The 17960-nt window shown below is 40.9% G+C and overlaps 2 protein-coding genes across 2 annotated transcripts in view; both read right to left on the bottom strand.

Moving 5' to 3' along the window:
• LOC307133461 (fibrocystin-L-like) overlaps positions 1-1896 on the bottom strand; it is a gene marked incomplete at its 5' end in the record, with an annotated part of 76754 nt that extends 74858 nt beyond the window's left edge. Inside the window, 2 exons of the mRNA XM_079828545.1 lie at positions 1563-1707; positions 1797-1896. Coding sequence (XP_079684671.1) covers positions 1563-1707; positions 1797-1896 — 245 coding nt within the window. The remainder of the gene's footprint in view (positions 1-1562; positions 1708-1796) is intronic.
• A 482-nt stretch (positions 1897-2378) lies between these two features.
• The window catches only part of LOC307133460 (fibrocystin-L-like), a gene marked incomplete at both ends in the record, with an annotated part of 46621 nt that continues 31039 nt past the window's right edge, over positions 2379-17960 (bottom strand). The window contains 10 exons of the mRNA XM_079828544.1: positions 2379-2410; positions 8131-8340; positions 8431-8587; positions 8770-8926; positions 11246-11416; positions 11644-11797; positions 13736-13984; positions 14689-15664; positions 17100-17308; positions 17446-17616. Of these exons, the coding sequence (XP_079684670.1) occupies positions 2379-2410; positions 8131-8340; positions 8431-8587; positions 8770-8926; positions 11246-11416; positions 11644-11797; positions 13736-13984; positions 14689-15664; positions 17100-17308; positions 17446-17616 (2486 nt within the window). The remainder of the gene's footprint in view (positions 2411-8130; positions 8341-8430; positions 8588-8769; positions 8927-11245; positions 11417-11643; positions 11798-13735; positions 13985-14688; positions 15665-17099; positions 17309-17445; positions 17617-17960) is intronic.

The raw sequence follows: 17960 nt of genomic DNA, 5'->3' as shown, positions 1-17960 counted from the left end.
ATCCTTGATTATGCGGCACGTTTTCTTAAAAAATGCGATGAAAAATGCGGGATATTTATGCAATTTTATGCGATAAAATTGCGGGAACTTGCAAAAACTGCGGTTTGATGAGAAAGAGAAAAAAAGCACTACATCACAGAAAGTGCTGGAATATTTAAGTTCTCATCTTGTTTTATTGAAGACCTTAATAATGGCTCAAATTTACAAAACATTTAGTCAATCAAGTTCTGTAGCTTTACAAAAGGAATATGCTACAACTTCTGAAAAAATTTATAAATAACTTCCTGTTTTACAGATGTCGCTATACAAAACAGACATTTGAGTGCTTCCAATGCACAAGTGCAATCTCTTAAAGGGTTAGTTCACCTAAAAATGAAAGTTCTGTCATTAATGACTTCCCTTTATGTTGTTGGACACAAATTAAGATATTTTAGTTGAATTCCGATGGCTCAGAAAGGCCTCCATTGGCACAATGTACACTCTCAAGACCCATAAAAGGTAGCCTAAAGACGTCGTTACAAAGTCCATCTCACTACAGTGGTTCTACAATAACTTTATGAAGCGACAATAATAGTTATTGTGTGCAAAAAAAACTAAATAACGACTTATATAGTGATGACTGATTTCAAAACACAGCATCATGATGCTATGAATCATCGAGTCGATTCATGATTCGGATCGCGTGTCAAACTGCTGAAATGCGTGACTTTGGCGATCCAACCCGCTGAATCGACTCATTGATTCATAACGCTTCAAACCGCTGAATCAACTCATTGATTCATAACGCTTCAAACCGCTGAATCGACTCATTGATTCAAAACGCTTCAAAGCTTCATGATGCTGTGTTTTGAAATCAGTCAGCACACAGGGAAACTGCTTTGCTCTTTTGCTGTTATTTTTGTTGGTCAATGGGAGTTTGTGCTTCATCATGGTTTCACCGGTATCTATGGTTTCTCCACGGGGTTTGAAGCTTTTCGATGACGTTCGCGTCGGGTAATCACGTCACTTCAAAACGTTCCCATGGCAATAGGCGGAAATGGCGGCTCTTGTGTGAAGTAAACGAAAAATTTTCAACTTTCTGCTAATATATGACTTTTTTTGCAACGAAAATGCGGGGATTATGAAATCATGATAGCCCCGCATATTTTGCACGCGGAAATAGGCAATTTATGCGGCGAAAGTGCGGCGTATTTGAAAAAATGCGGCCCCCGCATGAATATGCGGACTTTGGCTGATTATGCGTTAAATCACGCGATCGCATAATCGCGTTTTTCTGGAGGGACTGATACAGTATATACATGCAAATATTTCTTAAATATATACATGAATGTGTGTGTATTTATATATCAATAATAATTAACAGAGTACACACACATATATCATGTAAACACAAACTTTTATTTTGGATGCGATTAATCGCGATTCATCTTTTGACAGCCCTAAATAAACTGAGGACTTTGCCTCGTCATTTAAGAACACTCCCCATTTGCAGGAGCACTTAATACAACGCAATGACTACAATCGAGATGTAAGAAGACTACACTATCTGATTCATTGCTTACCTTGTATAACACATGATCTGATTGGAGTGAGTGGAGTCTTTTTCGACATCACAAGGGATAGATCTGGTGCGGGACACCAGCCACACACTGTTGCCAAAGTTTGGGGCATTGGCATTGAGATTGAACTGATTGGCTTGAGCAAAACCTGAGAGAGTTTTTAAACCGTAAAGCCAACATGTGCTAAATCAGAATACCGGGATTCATTTATAGACATATTGATTACTTTTCTAATACCTTGTCCTTCTATAGTCAGTCTTGTGCCGCCATTGAGGCTTCCGACTTTTGGGGTCACTTTGTTGACACGTTGCGCTCCTGTCAGGACAGAGATTGGATATAGTCACTAGTCATTTTAATGTATGGAGCGCTTTTAGGATGAACACAATTATATGAAATCACGCAAAATGATATGAAATCACGCAAAACTTTCTGAATAACTGAGGTTTACAATAAAAGTGAAAGATAATTTACCTGCGGAACTCCACAGTAAAAGACAAACAATGAGCGGCAGGTGAAGCTCCCGTCGCACGGGCCTCATCCTGACAGAGTCAAAGTGCGCGGGCTTCAAAACAAAGCTTCCTGCAGTTACTGTATCCCTGAAGGAACAGCTCATGCTGTGACTCTGAACATCTTACCCCGTGGCAATCACCGCTCTACGGCTCGAAGGACCAATGTTAAATAGGTTTCAGGACTGTAATGACTGGTTCTGGCTTATTTGGGATCATCACAGGGCATCGGTAAGAATGCACAAAGTCCAAAAATCCAATCACTGTTGTTTAATATAAGGTTCAAGCCATCTGACATACTTAATGCAATGCATTAACAGTTGTATGTGACTAAGCGTGTGATTTCTACAATAAAACACAAATAATCAGTTTACACTAATAAATGATAAACATTTCAATCAAATGAATAAACCTGACACTTGACTATATGAAATGTAAACAATCGACTATTAATATACACGTGACCATTGTCTTATATCTACTCAAACCAATATAATCTTCACAATCCACATAAATATGGCTTAATGGCATTGGTACAGTGTAAACACTAAAGAAAACATATGGAAAATATGAGTCATTGTCATTATTTCAATCATACAGCGTGATTCGGACCACACGTGCAAAGATGGTGAACACTGTCTTTACCGCTAGCTTCACAGAAATATGGATAGATTCAACATCAGAACTTTTAAACACATAATAAAACAAAAAGCAATATAAACACAACACAAATATCCATAAATACCAAGATTAAAGACTGTGTATGTGAACATTAAAGGTCCCCTTCTTCGCGATTCCATTGTTCAAACTTTAGTTAGAGTGTAATGTTGCTGTTAGAGCATAAATAATACCTGTAAAATTATAAAGCTCAAAGTTCAATGCCAAGCGAGATATTTTATTTAACAGAAGTTCCCTTTCAAAGCCTACAGCGAACGGCTGGCTTGGACTACATCCTGGTACTTCCTTCTTTAATTACTTCAGTAGAGCAGTAGAACAGACTAACCTCCGCCCACAAAGAAACGCGAAAAAGGGGGCGCGGTCTTGTTGCTGTCCCACGTGGAGAAACCGCCCTCCCAAAACGACCCCCCGCCCCCCCCCCGAATGAGTGACAAAAAATATTTGTCATTACGGTCGACAATAAGAATTGCCCGATGGTTCAGTGCCAGCGTGAAAGACACTCCCAGAGCTGCATCTTCACGGAAACTGGTCATTTGTGCATTTTTAAGCCTTGCCAATTTAAATATTCAAGCCAAGCGCTCATAGACGAGAAAGTGTCTCCAGAGAATGTCTAATATGGCGTTAGACGGGCTCTGGTGTCTCTGAAGGAGCGCTCCTGTTTGCCAGTCGCCGTGTCAGCTAGCACAGGAACTTCTAGGCTGCTGCTGGGTAGTAGGCCGCACTAGGCCTCCCTGAAGACTGGTCGCAAGGTAGTAGGCCTCGCCGGGCCTCCCTGAAGGAGGGCTCCTGTTTGCTAGTTGCCGTGCCAGCTAGCACACAAACTGCTAGGCTGCTGCTGGGTAGTAGGCCGCACTAGGCCTCCCTGAAGACTGGTCGTAAGGTAGCAGGCCCCGCCAGGCCTCCCTGAAGGAGGGCTCCTGTTTGCCAGTCGCCGTGCCAGCTAGCACACAAACTGCTAGACTGCTGCTGGGTAGTAGGCCGCACTAGGCCTCCCTGTAGACTGGTTGTAAGGCTTTGCTGGGCCTCTCTGAGGGCCCGTTATCAAGTTGTAGGCCTTACTAGGCCTATCCAACTCTTAGCATAAGGTAGTAGGCCTCACCAGGCCTCCCTGAGGGCATGTTTCTGGGCTCCTGGACCATCAAAATGAGAAACAGTTAGCACGAGTCGCCTGCAGGTAGCAGGCTGGGCCTCCCGGCAGGCCCGCTCTCAGGTAGTAGGCCTCACTAGGCCTCCCTTGAGGGCGAGTTCCTGAGTGAGGATGCTCGGGTAACTAGCAATGCTTGCTGTCAGGTAGTAGGCCTCTACAGGCCTCCCTAAAAAGCCTGTTATCGGGTGGTAGGCCTCACCAGGCCTCCCCAAGGGTGAGTTCCCGGGTCAGAGGTGCTCGGGCAGCTGGCTTAGTTTGCTACCAGACGGTAGGCCTAAGCACTAAAACCTCCCTTAAGGCTCGCTAAACAGGCCCTAAGGGCTTGCTATCAGGTAGTAGGCCTCACAAGGCCTCCCTGAGGATGAGTTCCTGAGTCAGACGCTCAGGCAGTTAGCAAAGCTTGCTATCAGGTAGTAGGCCTCACAAGGCCTCCCTGAGGGTTACTTTCCGAGTCAGGATGCTCGGTTAACTGTTGTAGCTTGACTATCAGGTAGTAGGCCTCCATTAGGCCTCCCTGAGAAAACGAGTTTCCGTTTTTCAGCTACTTTGACAGTCGGCTTCAACTGCGATCAGGTAGTAGGCCTCACCAGGCCTCCCTCTAAGCGAGTTCCTGAGCCTGATTTCTCAGGCTTCTCTGGCATATATTCCTATTATACAATGGGCATCACTAGGCCTCCCTAACGGGTCTTTGGTTCTCAGTACGAGGACTGCTAACTGGCGTAACGCTGACAGCCAGTGGTGACTTGCTATCAGTGATCTGGCCCTTAGCCGGCAGCATCTGGTAAGGTCTTACCCTGGCGCGACTGGTGTCGCTTCTGCTACTTGGTCCCCAAGGAGGGGATTTCAGCCTGCAACCTGGTTTACCTACCGGGCAGCCCCCTTTAAGCTCCCCTCCTTTCGGAGGGTCGCATGTGAGCCGAAGCTGCCTGGGCCTGATCGGGTGGTCGTAGGCCCCTAGGGTGGCCTCCCAATTAGATCAGTTTTTAGGCCAGTCTGGCCTCCTGAGTGTTTCTATCTGATAATAGCTCAGTAGATCCTAAAATCGAGCAGATTAACTCCCCTCGCTGGCAAGGGTAGAAAGCGCTATGCTGAGTACTGCACTCCGGGATTCCTGTCTCTGAGATCCGGTCTGAGGAAGACATTGCCATTCTGCAGTCCCTTGGACTGGATGCCTCTCCAAGAGGCGAGTACCCAGAGGCTCTGTTATCGACATCGGCTGAAGCGCCCGTTAGAAAAAGGGGCACCAAGCTAGGCCTCCTTGGTGGCGGTAGTGGCTGGCTGGGGCGCCCTAGGGCCCCCTAGCCACATTCCCTTAAAGGAGCCCCCTTCTTTCGAATGGGTTGGATCCAGGCCTTTGAGCGGCCTGGGTAGAACTTCTCTAAGTGTTCGAAGCTTCCTACTCAGGCTTATAGCTTGGGCTATGACCGAAGGGAATGCTGTCACTGACAGCCTCTGTGACCAGAGGGGGGGTGGTTCAGGCATTTCAGTTGAATTTGCTTGTTCTGACAGTTGTCACTGCCAGTGGGCATGCACTCCCCTCGGCATGGCGGCGTTGGTATTTCGTTCGCCGTAGTGTCAAGCTGACGCAGCGCGAGTTCCCTTTCAAAAGGGAACGTCTCCGGTTACGTATGTAACCTAGGTTCCCTGAGAACAGGGAACGAGACGCTGCGTCGCTTTGCCATGCCTCAGGGTTTGCCTGCCAAACAGTCCCTTCAGACGAAGGGCGGTGTCATGTTGGCAAGGCGCCCTTTTATACTTCCTGGTCGCACCTTGATGACATCATAGGCTGTCGCCGGTCAATAGGATTGCCATGATTCGATAGTAGTTCAGAAACCTGTCACGCTGGAGGCGTTCCCCGTAGCGTCAAGCTGACGCAGCGTCTCGTTCCCTGTTCTCAGGGAACCTAGGTTACATACGTAACCGGAGACGGTTTCTGTTACTTTAGTCAAGTTAAACAAAAAAATTATAATAATCATCATTAAATATAGTTTAAGGCAGTGGTTCTCAAACTTTTTATATCAAGTACCACCTCAGAAAATATTTGGCTGTCCAAGTACCACCATAATGACCAACATTAAAATACAGTAGTGTAGTAGGCCTAACTATTCAGCTACAGTCTGCACAGTTAAAAAACGAGGCAGTTTATTCCTAATAAGAATATTTTTTTGTTGTTTAACATTGTAAATACAAAGTTTGTACACTGTGCTTACATACAGGTAAACAAAATAATAAAACAATGATTAAATTAAAATGTGTTGTATCTAAAAGTTAAATAAAACTGTAATGTACTTAAATGTAAAAACACTTTACTCAAATAAAGATGAAATTAAAATGTATTGTTTTAACATTAATTTATATTTAAAGTCAAAATTAAATATTTGTTCTGAGTTTGTCATACCACAGAAAAAAAATGTGTTATTTAATGTGTGCCAAATTTAAATGATATAAAAAATAAATATAAAGCCAAGCAAAATCTTGAAAAAATAAGCAGCATTCTTTGCTCTCAAACTCTGGGTGCGTCTCAATCAGCTCCCTAGTTCAGTAGTCAGGGCACTGATCAGGGAGCCAGCCCATTGACTTATGTCCTGATCAGTGCCCTGACTACTGAACTAGGGAGCTGATTGAGACGCACCCACTGTCTGCACTGAAACCATGCCCACTAGCAGGAACGCAGCAGTAAGCGCACAAGACAACTGGGCAGTGGCACGTACTGTCTGCAACGATGGCACCAGATGTTGGTGGGACGGGCGGATGAAGTCCTGTGTCGGTAAGGCAGTGGATTATCAGTGAATACCAGTTGTCTCTGCTTTTTATATGTTTTACAATTAGGTAATATGCATTTACGTGATGATGGCATAACTAGCTAGCTAACTGTAGGCTGTAGTAACTAATTGTAGTGACAGCAATGCACGATTGAACGGGCGAACTGATGCAAATGCACTCTAACGTTAGTTGTTTTAGTGTTAGGGGAGGGGCCAGGCTCAGTGGTTCCAGCGCGTCATCGAGCCACCATTTTAGAACAACACAGTTCACAGTGTTTGTAACGTGTTTCAGCAATACATTTACAACATTTATAATGTGTTTAGAATAGAAACAAATTTTAGAATCGTCATTACAGCGACTTTAATTTAATGATCCCTCCACTAGAGGGATCCTGAGTACCACTAGTGGTACGGGTACCACACTTTGAGAACCACTGGTACATTTGTTTAATGTTTATGGTTATGCATTATTCAGCTTATTTCATATTTACACCAGGGACGTGCGGCCCAAATAAGCTGTGAATGTACTGCATACCCAAGCCATACGTTGACTCGCTAATTAACATTAAGACTATGGCAATACGTACATAACTCTCTGTTATTTATTTATTTATTTATTTGCCCAACGACGGAACTTTTCTTCAAATCTGCCAGTTATGGAGGGTTTCGGGTAAGTGGCTCCAGTACAGCTTTGGCGTCTACGCTCAGATGTTAAGTATCGTCATCATTGTCATGCCTTCTCATTGGTTTGCTTGTTTTCATGCAGAGAGAAAGCTGCCCGTGAATCGCTAGCCCAAGCGGAAAAATGTGCTGTTGCTGACAGATCTTGATCAATGAAAATCATATTGTATGTGATACAAAACTAACTCAACTAAATCAAGTGAAAAAAGTCATAACTGAAACTGATTTTCTTAGTATTTCTTTTTCTCCATAAGGAAATATATATTTTTACGAAAACTTAACTGTTAAAGACTGACCTTACTGTAAGCAGACCGACTGCAGTTATCCAACGCTACTCGAATCTATGCGTTTGTTAAAGTCATCAATTTGCATTATTTCAACTTATTTTTCAAAGATGAAATGTTTATTACACTCAGATTTATTCTAAATATATTTTAAAAAATATAAAATATATTTTTATATAAATATTTTATACAAAATATGTTTTTCTAAATATATTTATCTTCTATTTTATTGTATTTATTTGTAACAGGCTTCTAACATTTATTAAATTATACTTTCAATAACCTGGTTAAAAAAAGTCCCCGCTCGCCACTGATTTACACTACTCTTCAAAAGTGTGGGGTCAGTAAGATCTTTTTTCGTGCGTTCACTGGAAAATAGGCTCTCCCATTTTTTTAAAAAAAATTATGAATTTAGGTTTTTTAATTATCTTACAGACCTCAAATTTTTTAACAGTAATGTATAATTAAATGTAAAATTAATTTGAAACTGAATACAGTTGATTATTTTCATACCATGCAGATCCAACACCCCTTCTCTGACAGCAAGGGTCTTGGTGCCATAGACAGGGAGTTCTGTAGAACGCAGGTGTCCATGCAGTGTGATGATGGCCTTGTGCTGGAAGGGGGCCTGCTCTGTTCCGATCTGCAGAGCTCCACCATCTGTGATCAGAATATTCTCTGCCTGCAGCTCAATATCTGCCTCATCAAAAATCAGTCGACCACCTAAATGGAAAAGAGACATTCACAGAACTGTGAGTTTAAGTGTACCAAGGCTTTGTTTAATATAGACAGTATTTCTTTCAATGAGCATACCCTGGATAAGGAGCATCTTAAGGACTGGGGTGCTGGTGTCCAGGAGGATGGTCTGGCCAGCAGTGATTACAGCAAACATGCCCTCCTCAGGAGGGGACAGACCACCCCATGTATAGGGAGATGACCATACGTCAATGTAGAAGAAGGTAGCATTATTCTGAGAGAGAAGAGAGACATTCCTGGCAGTGAGTGTAAATTTAAATAATCACAATAAATGTTTTATAGCTTTATTATTATTGTTATTATTTAATAATATATATAATGAGAATAAATAAGTATTTCGTTTGTCACTGTGCTGTTTAAGAAGGTCAAATACATTCATGTCATGTTTTCTGTTACCATTCTGGCAATTCCTCTGTTCCCCAGCTGGACTCGCACTTGAGTTTCTTGAGATCTGGGCTGAGAGTTGGTCACACAAATGATTTGCGACTCATTGGCCGACTGAACATCGCAGACAGACCCCGCGATTGTGACGGTGACTTCATTGACATTTGAGCTACATGTGAGATGGGGAAGAGAAAGTATTCTGTCATTATTTCCTCATTCTCAGTAGGCTTTAGTAGATGTGAAATAGCTGTGAATAGTGTGTTTGTGAACAGCAGCTCTGATATTCTCTTTTTGTGTTACAGGTTTGGAATGTGAATTTTTGTTTAAACACATTTTAAAAAACATAGATAACAAAAAACTGGACCTGTATTGAGCAGGGTTATTATCGTTAACTAAATCTATTAACACATTTTTCAAGCACGTCAAGCAAGCATGCTTGAGCTTCCATTTAACACATTTGTATGTTCGCTAATCAAGTGATAATATAATAGAAGCTAAAAATTTATATAAATAATAAAGTTAATTATATAAAGCGATTACTTTTACAATCTCTTTATGAATAATTTGAAGCGTCAGAGTTTTGGGTGAAAAGATTTTCAGTGGACAGAGAAATCTCTCAGATTTCATTACAAATATCTTAATATGTGTTTAGAAGATTAACTAAAGTGTTATTTTTCGGTTAACTAACCTTTTAAACTAAATGAAATAAAACAAAAATAAATGTTGCTTTGTCAACTAACTAAAATAAGTTTATGTTGAAGCATTAAAATTAATAACTGAAATGTACACCGATCAGGCATAACATTATTACCACCTTCCTTATATTGTGTTGGTCCCATTTTTGATGCAAAAACAGCCCTGACCCGTCGAGGCATGGACTTCACTAGACCCCTGAAGGTGTGCTGTGGCACCAAGATGTTAGCAGCAGATCCTTTAAGTCCTGTAAGTTGCGAGGTGTGGCCTCCATGGATCGAACTTGTTTGTTCAGCACATCCCACAGATGCTCGATTGGATTGAGATCTGGGGAATTTGGAGGCCAAGTCAACACCTCAAACTCGTTGTTCTCCTCAAACCATTCCTGAAGCATTTTTGCTTTGTGGCAGAGCGCATTATCCTGCTAAAAGTGGCCACAGCCATCAGGGAATACCGTTTCCATGAAAGGGTACATGGTCTGCAACAGTGCTTAGGTGGAATGTGTCAAAGTAACATCCACATGGATGGCAGAACCCAGGGTTTCCCAGCAGAATATTGCCCAAAGCCTCACACTGCCTCCGCTGGCTTGCCCTCTTCCCGTAGTGCATCCTGGTGCCATGTGTTCCCCAGGTAAGCAATGAATACGCATCCGGCCATCTACGTGATGTTAAAGAAAACCTGATTCATCAGACCAGGACAGCTTCTTCCACTGTTCCGTGGTCCAGTTCTGATGCTCACATGCCCACTGTTGGTGCTTTTGGCGGTGGACAGGGGTCAGCATGGGCACCCTGACTGGTCTGCGGCTATGCAGCCCTATACACAACAAACTGCGATGCACTGTGTATTCTGACACCTTTCTATCAGAACCAGCATTAACTTCTTGAGCAATTTGAACTACAGCAGCTCGTCTGTTTGATCGGACCACACGGAACAGCCTTCGCTCCCCACGTGCATCAATGTGCATCAATGTGCCTTGCTCTTGCTTTGAGCCAAACTCACTCAAATCCTTTTGTTTTTTCCCATTTTTCCTGCTTCTAATACATCAACTTTGAGGAGGTTCACTTGCTACCAAATATATCCCTCCCACTAACAGGTGCTTTGATGAAGAGACAATCAGTGTTATTCACTTCACCTGTCAGTTGTAATAATGTTATGCCTGATCGGTGTATACAGTGGCGGTTTTACATTGAATTGCACCCTGGGCAAGACCTCCTTCGAGAATTTACTGAATGCTACAAATGGAATTATATAAATGGGAGAGACCCAGAGGTGAACTGTTCCCCGCGCCCACTCCCCCCTTCTCACACACACAACCAAAGTGCACGACACCTTCTCTGCAAGCAAGGGCACCTGCAGTTGCAGACTGTGCAGAGGGCGCCAATTTACCAATTCCCCACTCAGTGAAATGATAGATAGAAAACCGCTTCGCGGCGTAGAGGATTTTTTTTTTTTAACTGCTCGTGCCGCCCCCCATATGTCATGAAAAAGTGTGTGTGTGTGTGTGTGTGTGTGTGTGTGTGTGTGTGTGTGTGTGTGTGTGTGTACAAATACTAAAGATTTTAATTAAAAATAAATCTGAAAATATAAAAATAAAATATTATATATATATAAAATATTCAAAATATTAATAAAACTATAATAGTATATAAAATAATACTAAAATAATAATACTGGTACTGTACAATACATATAAATGTTATATTTAGAAACATAATGTCACAGTGAACAATGAACACTGTAGCTGATTGTCCTTCTATCATCCTTAGATACAATGTAATTCTTGTCTGTTTTGCACCTGAAACCTGAGCCGGTAATCGTGAGTCTGGTGCCTCCAGCAGTTCCTCCTCTTCGTGGTGTAACGTTGGTGATAACAGGGGTCAGAGAGGATCTGTAAGTATAGCTGTTTGTGAGGTTGACGGTGTCACCTCCATTCATCACTACGACTGTGCAGGCACGCTGAGCTTCACTTCCTGTAAGAGATAAAAACAGTCATTAAGATGCATGCAGGCAGACTGATAGTCTTTATTTCAGTTCTATTCATCTGTGACCTGTTTCTGAGATGTCACATTTATCCTTGTCTCTCAGTGACTGATGTCTGTCAGTTTGAGCATTCCTGACGTGTTTTGCTTTTGCAAAACTTGTTATGCTAACTGAACATTTCTAGACACATACGCAATGCTTTTAAACTGATACATGCCATTGTCGGGTGGGACCTCGCAGTTCAGATGGGTAGATGTGGAGTTCTGCAGGCGCACGTTACACTCTCTGTTACAGATAAGGACTCTTGTGATGTTTGGGTCAAATCCAGTGCCTTGAATGGCAACAACAGCTCCTCCAGCATAACTTCCTACAACAAGACAGAGCAAAGGCATCATGTAGTGTCTTATTACTCTGTAATCTTGTGTGAATATGACAGCAATTATAGAAAGGCACTGTGTGACAGTGGTTCCCATCTAGTTCTGCTTCAGGACACAGCTTTTTCATCAGACATAACAAAAGTGTCCCTAAAATCAAACTTTTATATTTATTAATATTACCATTAACTTCATTGGCCCAACAGTATGCAAAGTTATTTACAAGACAGGCTGAACAGGAAGAAAGTGCATAAACATTTTTTTTTCAGTGTTTTGTTCGTCTTTTGAATTTTGATTAATTTGGAATGATGCTCTTGGCAGCCAATAATTCACTGCAGAAATTACAATTCATATTTATCTGTATTTAGCATTTTATATTAAATGTTTAGTTTTTCCATGAGGTTATGTCACACAACCAAAATGTTGCCAGATAAATGTGGCCAAAAAGTTTAGGTTTGATTGACATCATCAGCAAAGTGTATTAGTGTTTTTCACTGTTCTTTCATGTTTTTTGTCAAGTACCATACATTCAAAATAGCATTCAAACGTTTGGGATCAATAAGATTGATTGATTGATTTAAACCCTTGTAAAGGTTTTATAAAGGTGTTAGTTAATGACTAATAAATAATTTACAAATGCATTAGAAGCATTTGATAAGTAGTTATAACTGCAAGAATAAAAAGAGCGACTTTAACACAATACCTGCCAGATAGTGAGACATTTTTAACTTGCATGTTATTAATGCTTAAATGTAGTTACTCACTATTTTAGCTGCATCATGAAATAAATCAGAAATCTGGTGAGTAAAAAATAAGTGTGAGACTGAAGGGTGTTGTATTTAGGGTATGGTTTTCTCATTAATATCTCATGAGTTCCATTTTTCTGATCTTACCAGGAGTTACTCTGCGTCTTACCCATGATACTCTGCAAAAAGGTCATGATGCCTACATACAAAACTGATTTATTGTTTATCAAGATGAATTTATCAACCTTTATTAAAAAAAAAAATTCTTCACTTTTACAGGTTATTAATGTTTGTAAAAAATGGTTCACAGGTGTCCACCCTACATTAAGGTTCACAGGTAACTAATACTGGAATTGCATTTTCATTATTAATATCTCATCAAGTTATGGTTATGTTGTTGTTTTTTAATAAAATTTGAATTCAATCTTGATTTTTTATAGTTTATATACATTGCTGTGGAATGACATCATGACTTTTTTGCAGAGTATCATGGGTAACTTCTGGAAAGCAACATAATAAGAAAAGTGGCAGTCATGAGATATTAATGAGAAAAGCACAAATACAACACCCTTCAGTCTCACTGGTTTTACTACATCATGAAATAAATCAGGAATCTGGTTTTGAGTTAAATAAGTGTGAATAAATACATTTATTAAGCATGTATAACATGCAAGTTATAAATGGCCGACTATTTGGCAGGTATTTTGGCTATGTTACATGTCTGTCTGGCTCCAGTTGTGTTTTTGATTCTGTCACATGTTCCTTTGTTAATTTTCCCGCCACTCCTGTGTTCCCATAGTAACCCTCATTAGTTAATTTGTCCCTGCTGTGTCTTGTCTTAGTAATGTCATTCGCCTGTGTCTAGTCAATCACCTTGTTAGCCCTGTGTATTTAGTCTTCAGTTCTCCCTCAGTGTTTGTCGGTTGACATTCATGTATAGTAGTGTTTCTGTGTGTTTTTGTCATTAAAAGTTCCTGTTCCAAGTTCTCCTTCACCTTCGTGAATCTTGATCAACACTAAGTTTGTAACAATAACTGCTTATCAACTATTTACAATGCATTTGTGAAATGATTTATGAATCATTTACAAACACCTTTATAAACCCTTTACAAAGGGAACCTAACTTAAATTTTACTTTAGTCAGTTTTGTCTTATTCTGTGCATATTAACATATTTTTTAATTACCCTCATTCGGTGTGACCCCTGTCAGCAGCAGCTCATAGGTGAAGACAGACTGACTCAAGGCTTGACCTTTGACCTGATGGTGGAACATGACTGGGAAAGTTCCTCCTGCGTGTTCCCCAACATTACACAGCAACTGCGTATCTGTGACGGATGTCACGCTACAAGCCACACCGCCGATCTCTAAGAAGACGAGTGCTACATCTGTGCCAAAGCCAGAACCAGAGACAGTGATCTCTATTCCAACCGGACCTGTGAGGAAGGGATTATGTCCGTAATATTATTACAATGTGTTGTGATATTCAATACGTATTTTTTTAGGCCAAACCCTGGAAACAAGTTAGTTTTTTAGCACTTCTGGTCACATCATCCTGTAGTCAATGTGTTTTTTTATTTATTACATTTGTTTTATGGGTTTTTGTTTAAATGCTTGAAATAAGGTCTGTGGTTAACACAATCTCAATATATTTTCATGTTTTATTCTATGACATAAACTACAACACACTTATGACATAAAAATCACTTGTTTTGAAAAAGGAGGTTGCTAATAAGTGGATAAATGGGACTACAGAGGTTGTTGGAGACAAATAAAAACCCAAAAGAAATTATGAAGCTTAATGGTGGTGACATTGAAGTCATGCAAGCATTTATAGTCAATGTTTAGCTATTTACCTCTGGCGATAGTATTTATTCTTTACATTTCATAAAAGATGTTCATTTGTGAAAGTATCAAGATTATTATGAACAAAACGTGTACAAATCCAAACTTTTGTTGGACACAGGGCATATTTTATGCAACAATCCAAAAGCCAATGGAAAAATCCAGTTTAATTTTTGTCAAAGGAACCAGGGGGACGCTAACTTTTGGGTTGGCCTACAAAAATACGTCATCACTGCAGCACTCCATAGTAAATGGCACTAATTACATTCTTTTTAAATGGAATGTACATTCATACCTGTTATAGGACTGACAGAGGTGACGTATGGAGTTTGTCCCCTAGAGTAGTTGAAACGTCGAGGAGGATACATAACATTAACCACCTTAATGTTCACCTGCACCTCTCCCTCTGCATGTGGAGGTGTCATGCATCTCACTGTGTCTGGAGTCACATCTAAAATCCTGCAGGGGGAGTTAGCGAGCTTCACAGTTGTATTTCCTGCCACAAATCCATTTCCAGTTATCAAGAGTGGAGTTCCTCCAGCAATGCTGCCTGATGTTGGGTTGACACTGGCTTGTGCTATGCTGGTCAGGGTGGCGTCTCCGGCGGCGAGACCTTTGCTCATGACCACCACCTGTAGGACGTGCATGCCAGCAGGAAGGGCACCAACTAAAACAGTGATGTTATCATCAGTGACTTCTGTGACTTTCAGCTGAATGTTGGCCGCAGATACCATTAGATCAGCAGAATTGTTCCCAAATCCACTGCCGGTGATCTTAACAGTGGTGGCGTTTCCAGTAACCGAGTTAGGGAGCACCGTGGAGATGTACGGTGCAATGGAGTTGGAATATTCGAACATGCAATCAAAACTGCATGAGGAAGAGATGGAGTTGACATAAACTGCGACGTTTCCCCTGCGAGCCGCAGATCGTGAGGTATCGCACACCACTTGGGAGTAGTTCATGAAAACCACGTTGCATGGAATGTTTGCTACCGTAACTGAACCATTTGAGAACCCAGAACCAGAGATGAAGAGACGTGTGTAGCCTGTGGTGCTGCCCACCAAGGGAAAGACAGAATCAACCACGGGTAGAACTACAAATCTGCGATCATATTCTTTTGGCATGGTCAGGATGGCGGTGCCAAGGTTGTTGATTCGTACATTTACAGGTAAGGGGATTCCCGCTGGTGCTCCACTGTCAGGACTGAGTTGGCAGTTAATCTCAGTGGAGGTGCTGTTGATAATTCTGCATGGACGATCTCCAACTTTGACCTTTGGTTGAAAAAAAAAAGACATTTTTAAAAATGTTTCCCCCCCCTTTTTTTCCTAACCCATACTGCCCAAAAGTGAGTGAAAGTACATTAAATATTGGCATAAATATTTAATACCCTGATAAACTGTATTATAATAGATTTGTCTTGTTTTTTCCCGCTTTTTATATTTTTGGCAAACAGAACAGATGTCATTGGGTCACTGAAGGAAGGAATGGAGATGTTACATCGAATGACTGATGCATCTTGGAGTCTCACTCGGATGCCAAATTTTCTTCGAGTGGTAAGGAAACATGGCAAGCCACTTCCCCGGACATATGGGTATTAGGGGCTGCACAGACTAGTCGACTAATCGACTAGTCGACTTTAATGCTCTGCCATGACGCTTTAAGCTTGATGTCGACTAGTCGCTGGCCTAAAGAGGGTGCAACAGGATAAGTCATTTCCTGACACACACGTTTCCAACAGTTAAAATGACAAATAAACGCAAACTCAGAGAGTTCTCCACAAGACATGTTTGATTATGCCATCTGGATGCTCAAAATTGATCGGGATATTGCACTTTTTAAACCGCCTATTGTACAGGTAAGTTAATCACGTTCTAAACTAATGCGTGCTGCATTGTAACGCACACACAAAGCGGCAACAGATCCATGTGATGATCACCCGATGTGCCCCGAGACCATGGTCATCTCGAGAGTGCTAAAGCGGTCTCATATGCATCAATCCAAGAGGCGTGTCCGTGGCTGTGGAATGCCATATGCCCCAGGAGCCTCTGAAATTGTTTCAGTGGAACCATTGTCCTGCTCCTGAATGAATTAAAGCAATTCACCACTGACTGAGTGCAGTGCCCCGCAGTTGATTTTGAATTTTCCCTTGATAATAAACGTATTGAGTGCTATTGTTTTCAGTGATGTACATATCTGTTAACATCTCAAAAAATGTGTTTTAGGGTTTCAAGAAAAATTCCAGACAACCAGGTTGTTATGGATAAATAAATAAATACATAAATAAATGCCCCTTTAAGGGAAACTGCTCTTTATTATTTGTTGAACCGCCTAGTGGTGAAATCGTTGCTCTTATCTGTGCAAGTTTTGCTCTTTAGGTGAAAACACAGCTAAATGTGCCCTTTTCTCCAACTGAAGAATCGTCTCCCTTTCAATGCGCAAGCAAAAAGAAATTGATGTACCTTTACTTGTTATATGTTATATGATTATAAGAATGCATATGTGTGGTTCACACTGAAGTTTTGTATGGATTGTGATAGCTAATTGGAAATGATTAATTTAGGTATTTTAAGTACAAAATCAGACAATGGTAGGTTATTTTCGTTTTCTTGTTTTGCATTGTATTTCAGTGACATCTGTCGGGTGTTTGGGACATTCCAAAAATCCCATACAGCATCTTTAATGTCATGGCTGACCACTGTAGCTCACCTCGTTTGCACATTTAATGTTGCTAAAGCCAGATCCAATGATGTTGATGATGTCATGTGTGGTGCCACGGTCAGGCGTAATGTGGTACACAGTGGGGCTGGCGCAGGAAGTAAAATTGAAGTAGTGACCGTCTGAGGTGTGATTAAATTCCAGCTGATCTTGAAAACAGTCTGAAGTGGCCACGCAGTCAGAGTCAGAGTTCATTTGTCCTGAAACTGGAATGGACACAAATGACAATGAGGATTTTACTTACCAATTCCTTACCTAAAAACCATAGCTTATGCTGAAATTTTTAATTTAAATGTTATTTTGAGTCAAAGTACTTGAATATAGGTTGCCATTGTACCTATTTTCATAGAGGCCTGTATTCCCGTCACAAACACCTGAAGCTCAACCATGCTCTCCTCCAGAGGCATAACAGTCACCACGCCCTGCAGTGTCTTCTGGTTGCCAGAGTCAATGTAACCGCTGCTGTAGTAGTAAACTCCAGGAGATGTGAAACGATAGGCGAAAAATCCTAACAATGAAACAGACAAGAACAGTAAGGCAAGGCAAGGCAAGTTTATTTATATAGCACATTTCATACACAGTGGCAATTCAAAGTGCTTTACACAGAAATGAAATAAAAATATTCGTAAGATAATTAAAACAGTTATAATAGGAATGAAAAGAAATAAAAAATAAAGAAAATATTGAAAGATAAAAATAAAGAGTATAATTAAAAATAAAAATAAAAACGGTTAAATTTAAGCATATAAATTAAAATGCAAGCAGTTCGGACAAAGCACGTACAGTGGCACAGTGCTCATTCAGTAAATGCACAGCTGAACAGATGTGTTTTGAGTCTGGATTGGAAAGTGG

This window comes from Gobio gobio, assembly GCF_949357685.1.
Source record: "Gobio gobio genome assembly, chromosome: 11".
NCBI lineage: Eukaryota > Metazoa > Chordata > Actinopteri > Cypriniformes > Gobionidae > Gobio > Gobio gobio.
The sequence above is the reverse complement of the archived record's forward strand: the minus strand, read 5'-3'. Positions and strand labels throughout refer to the sequence as shown.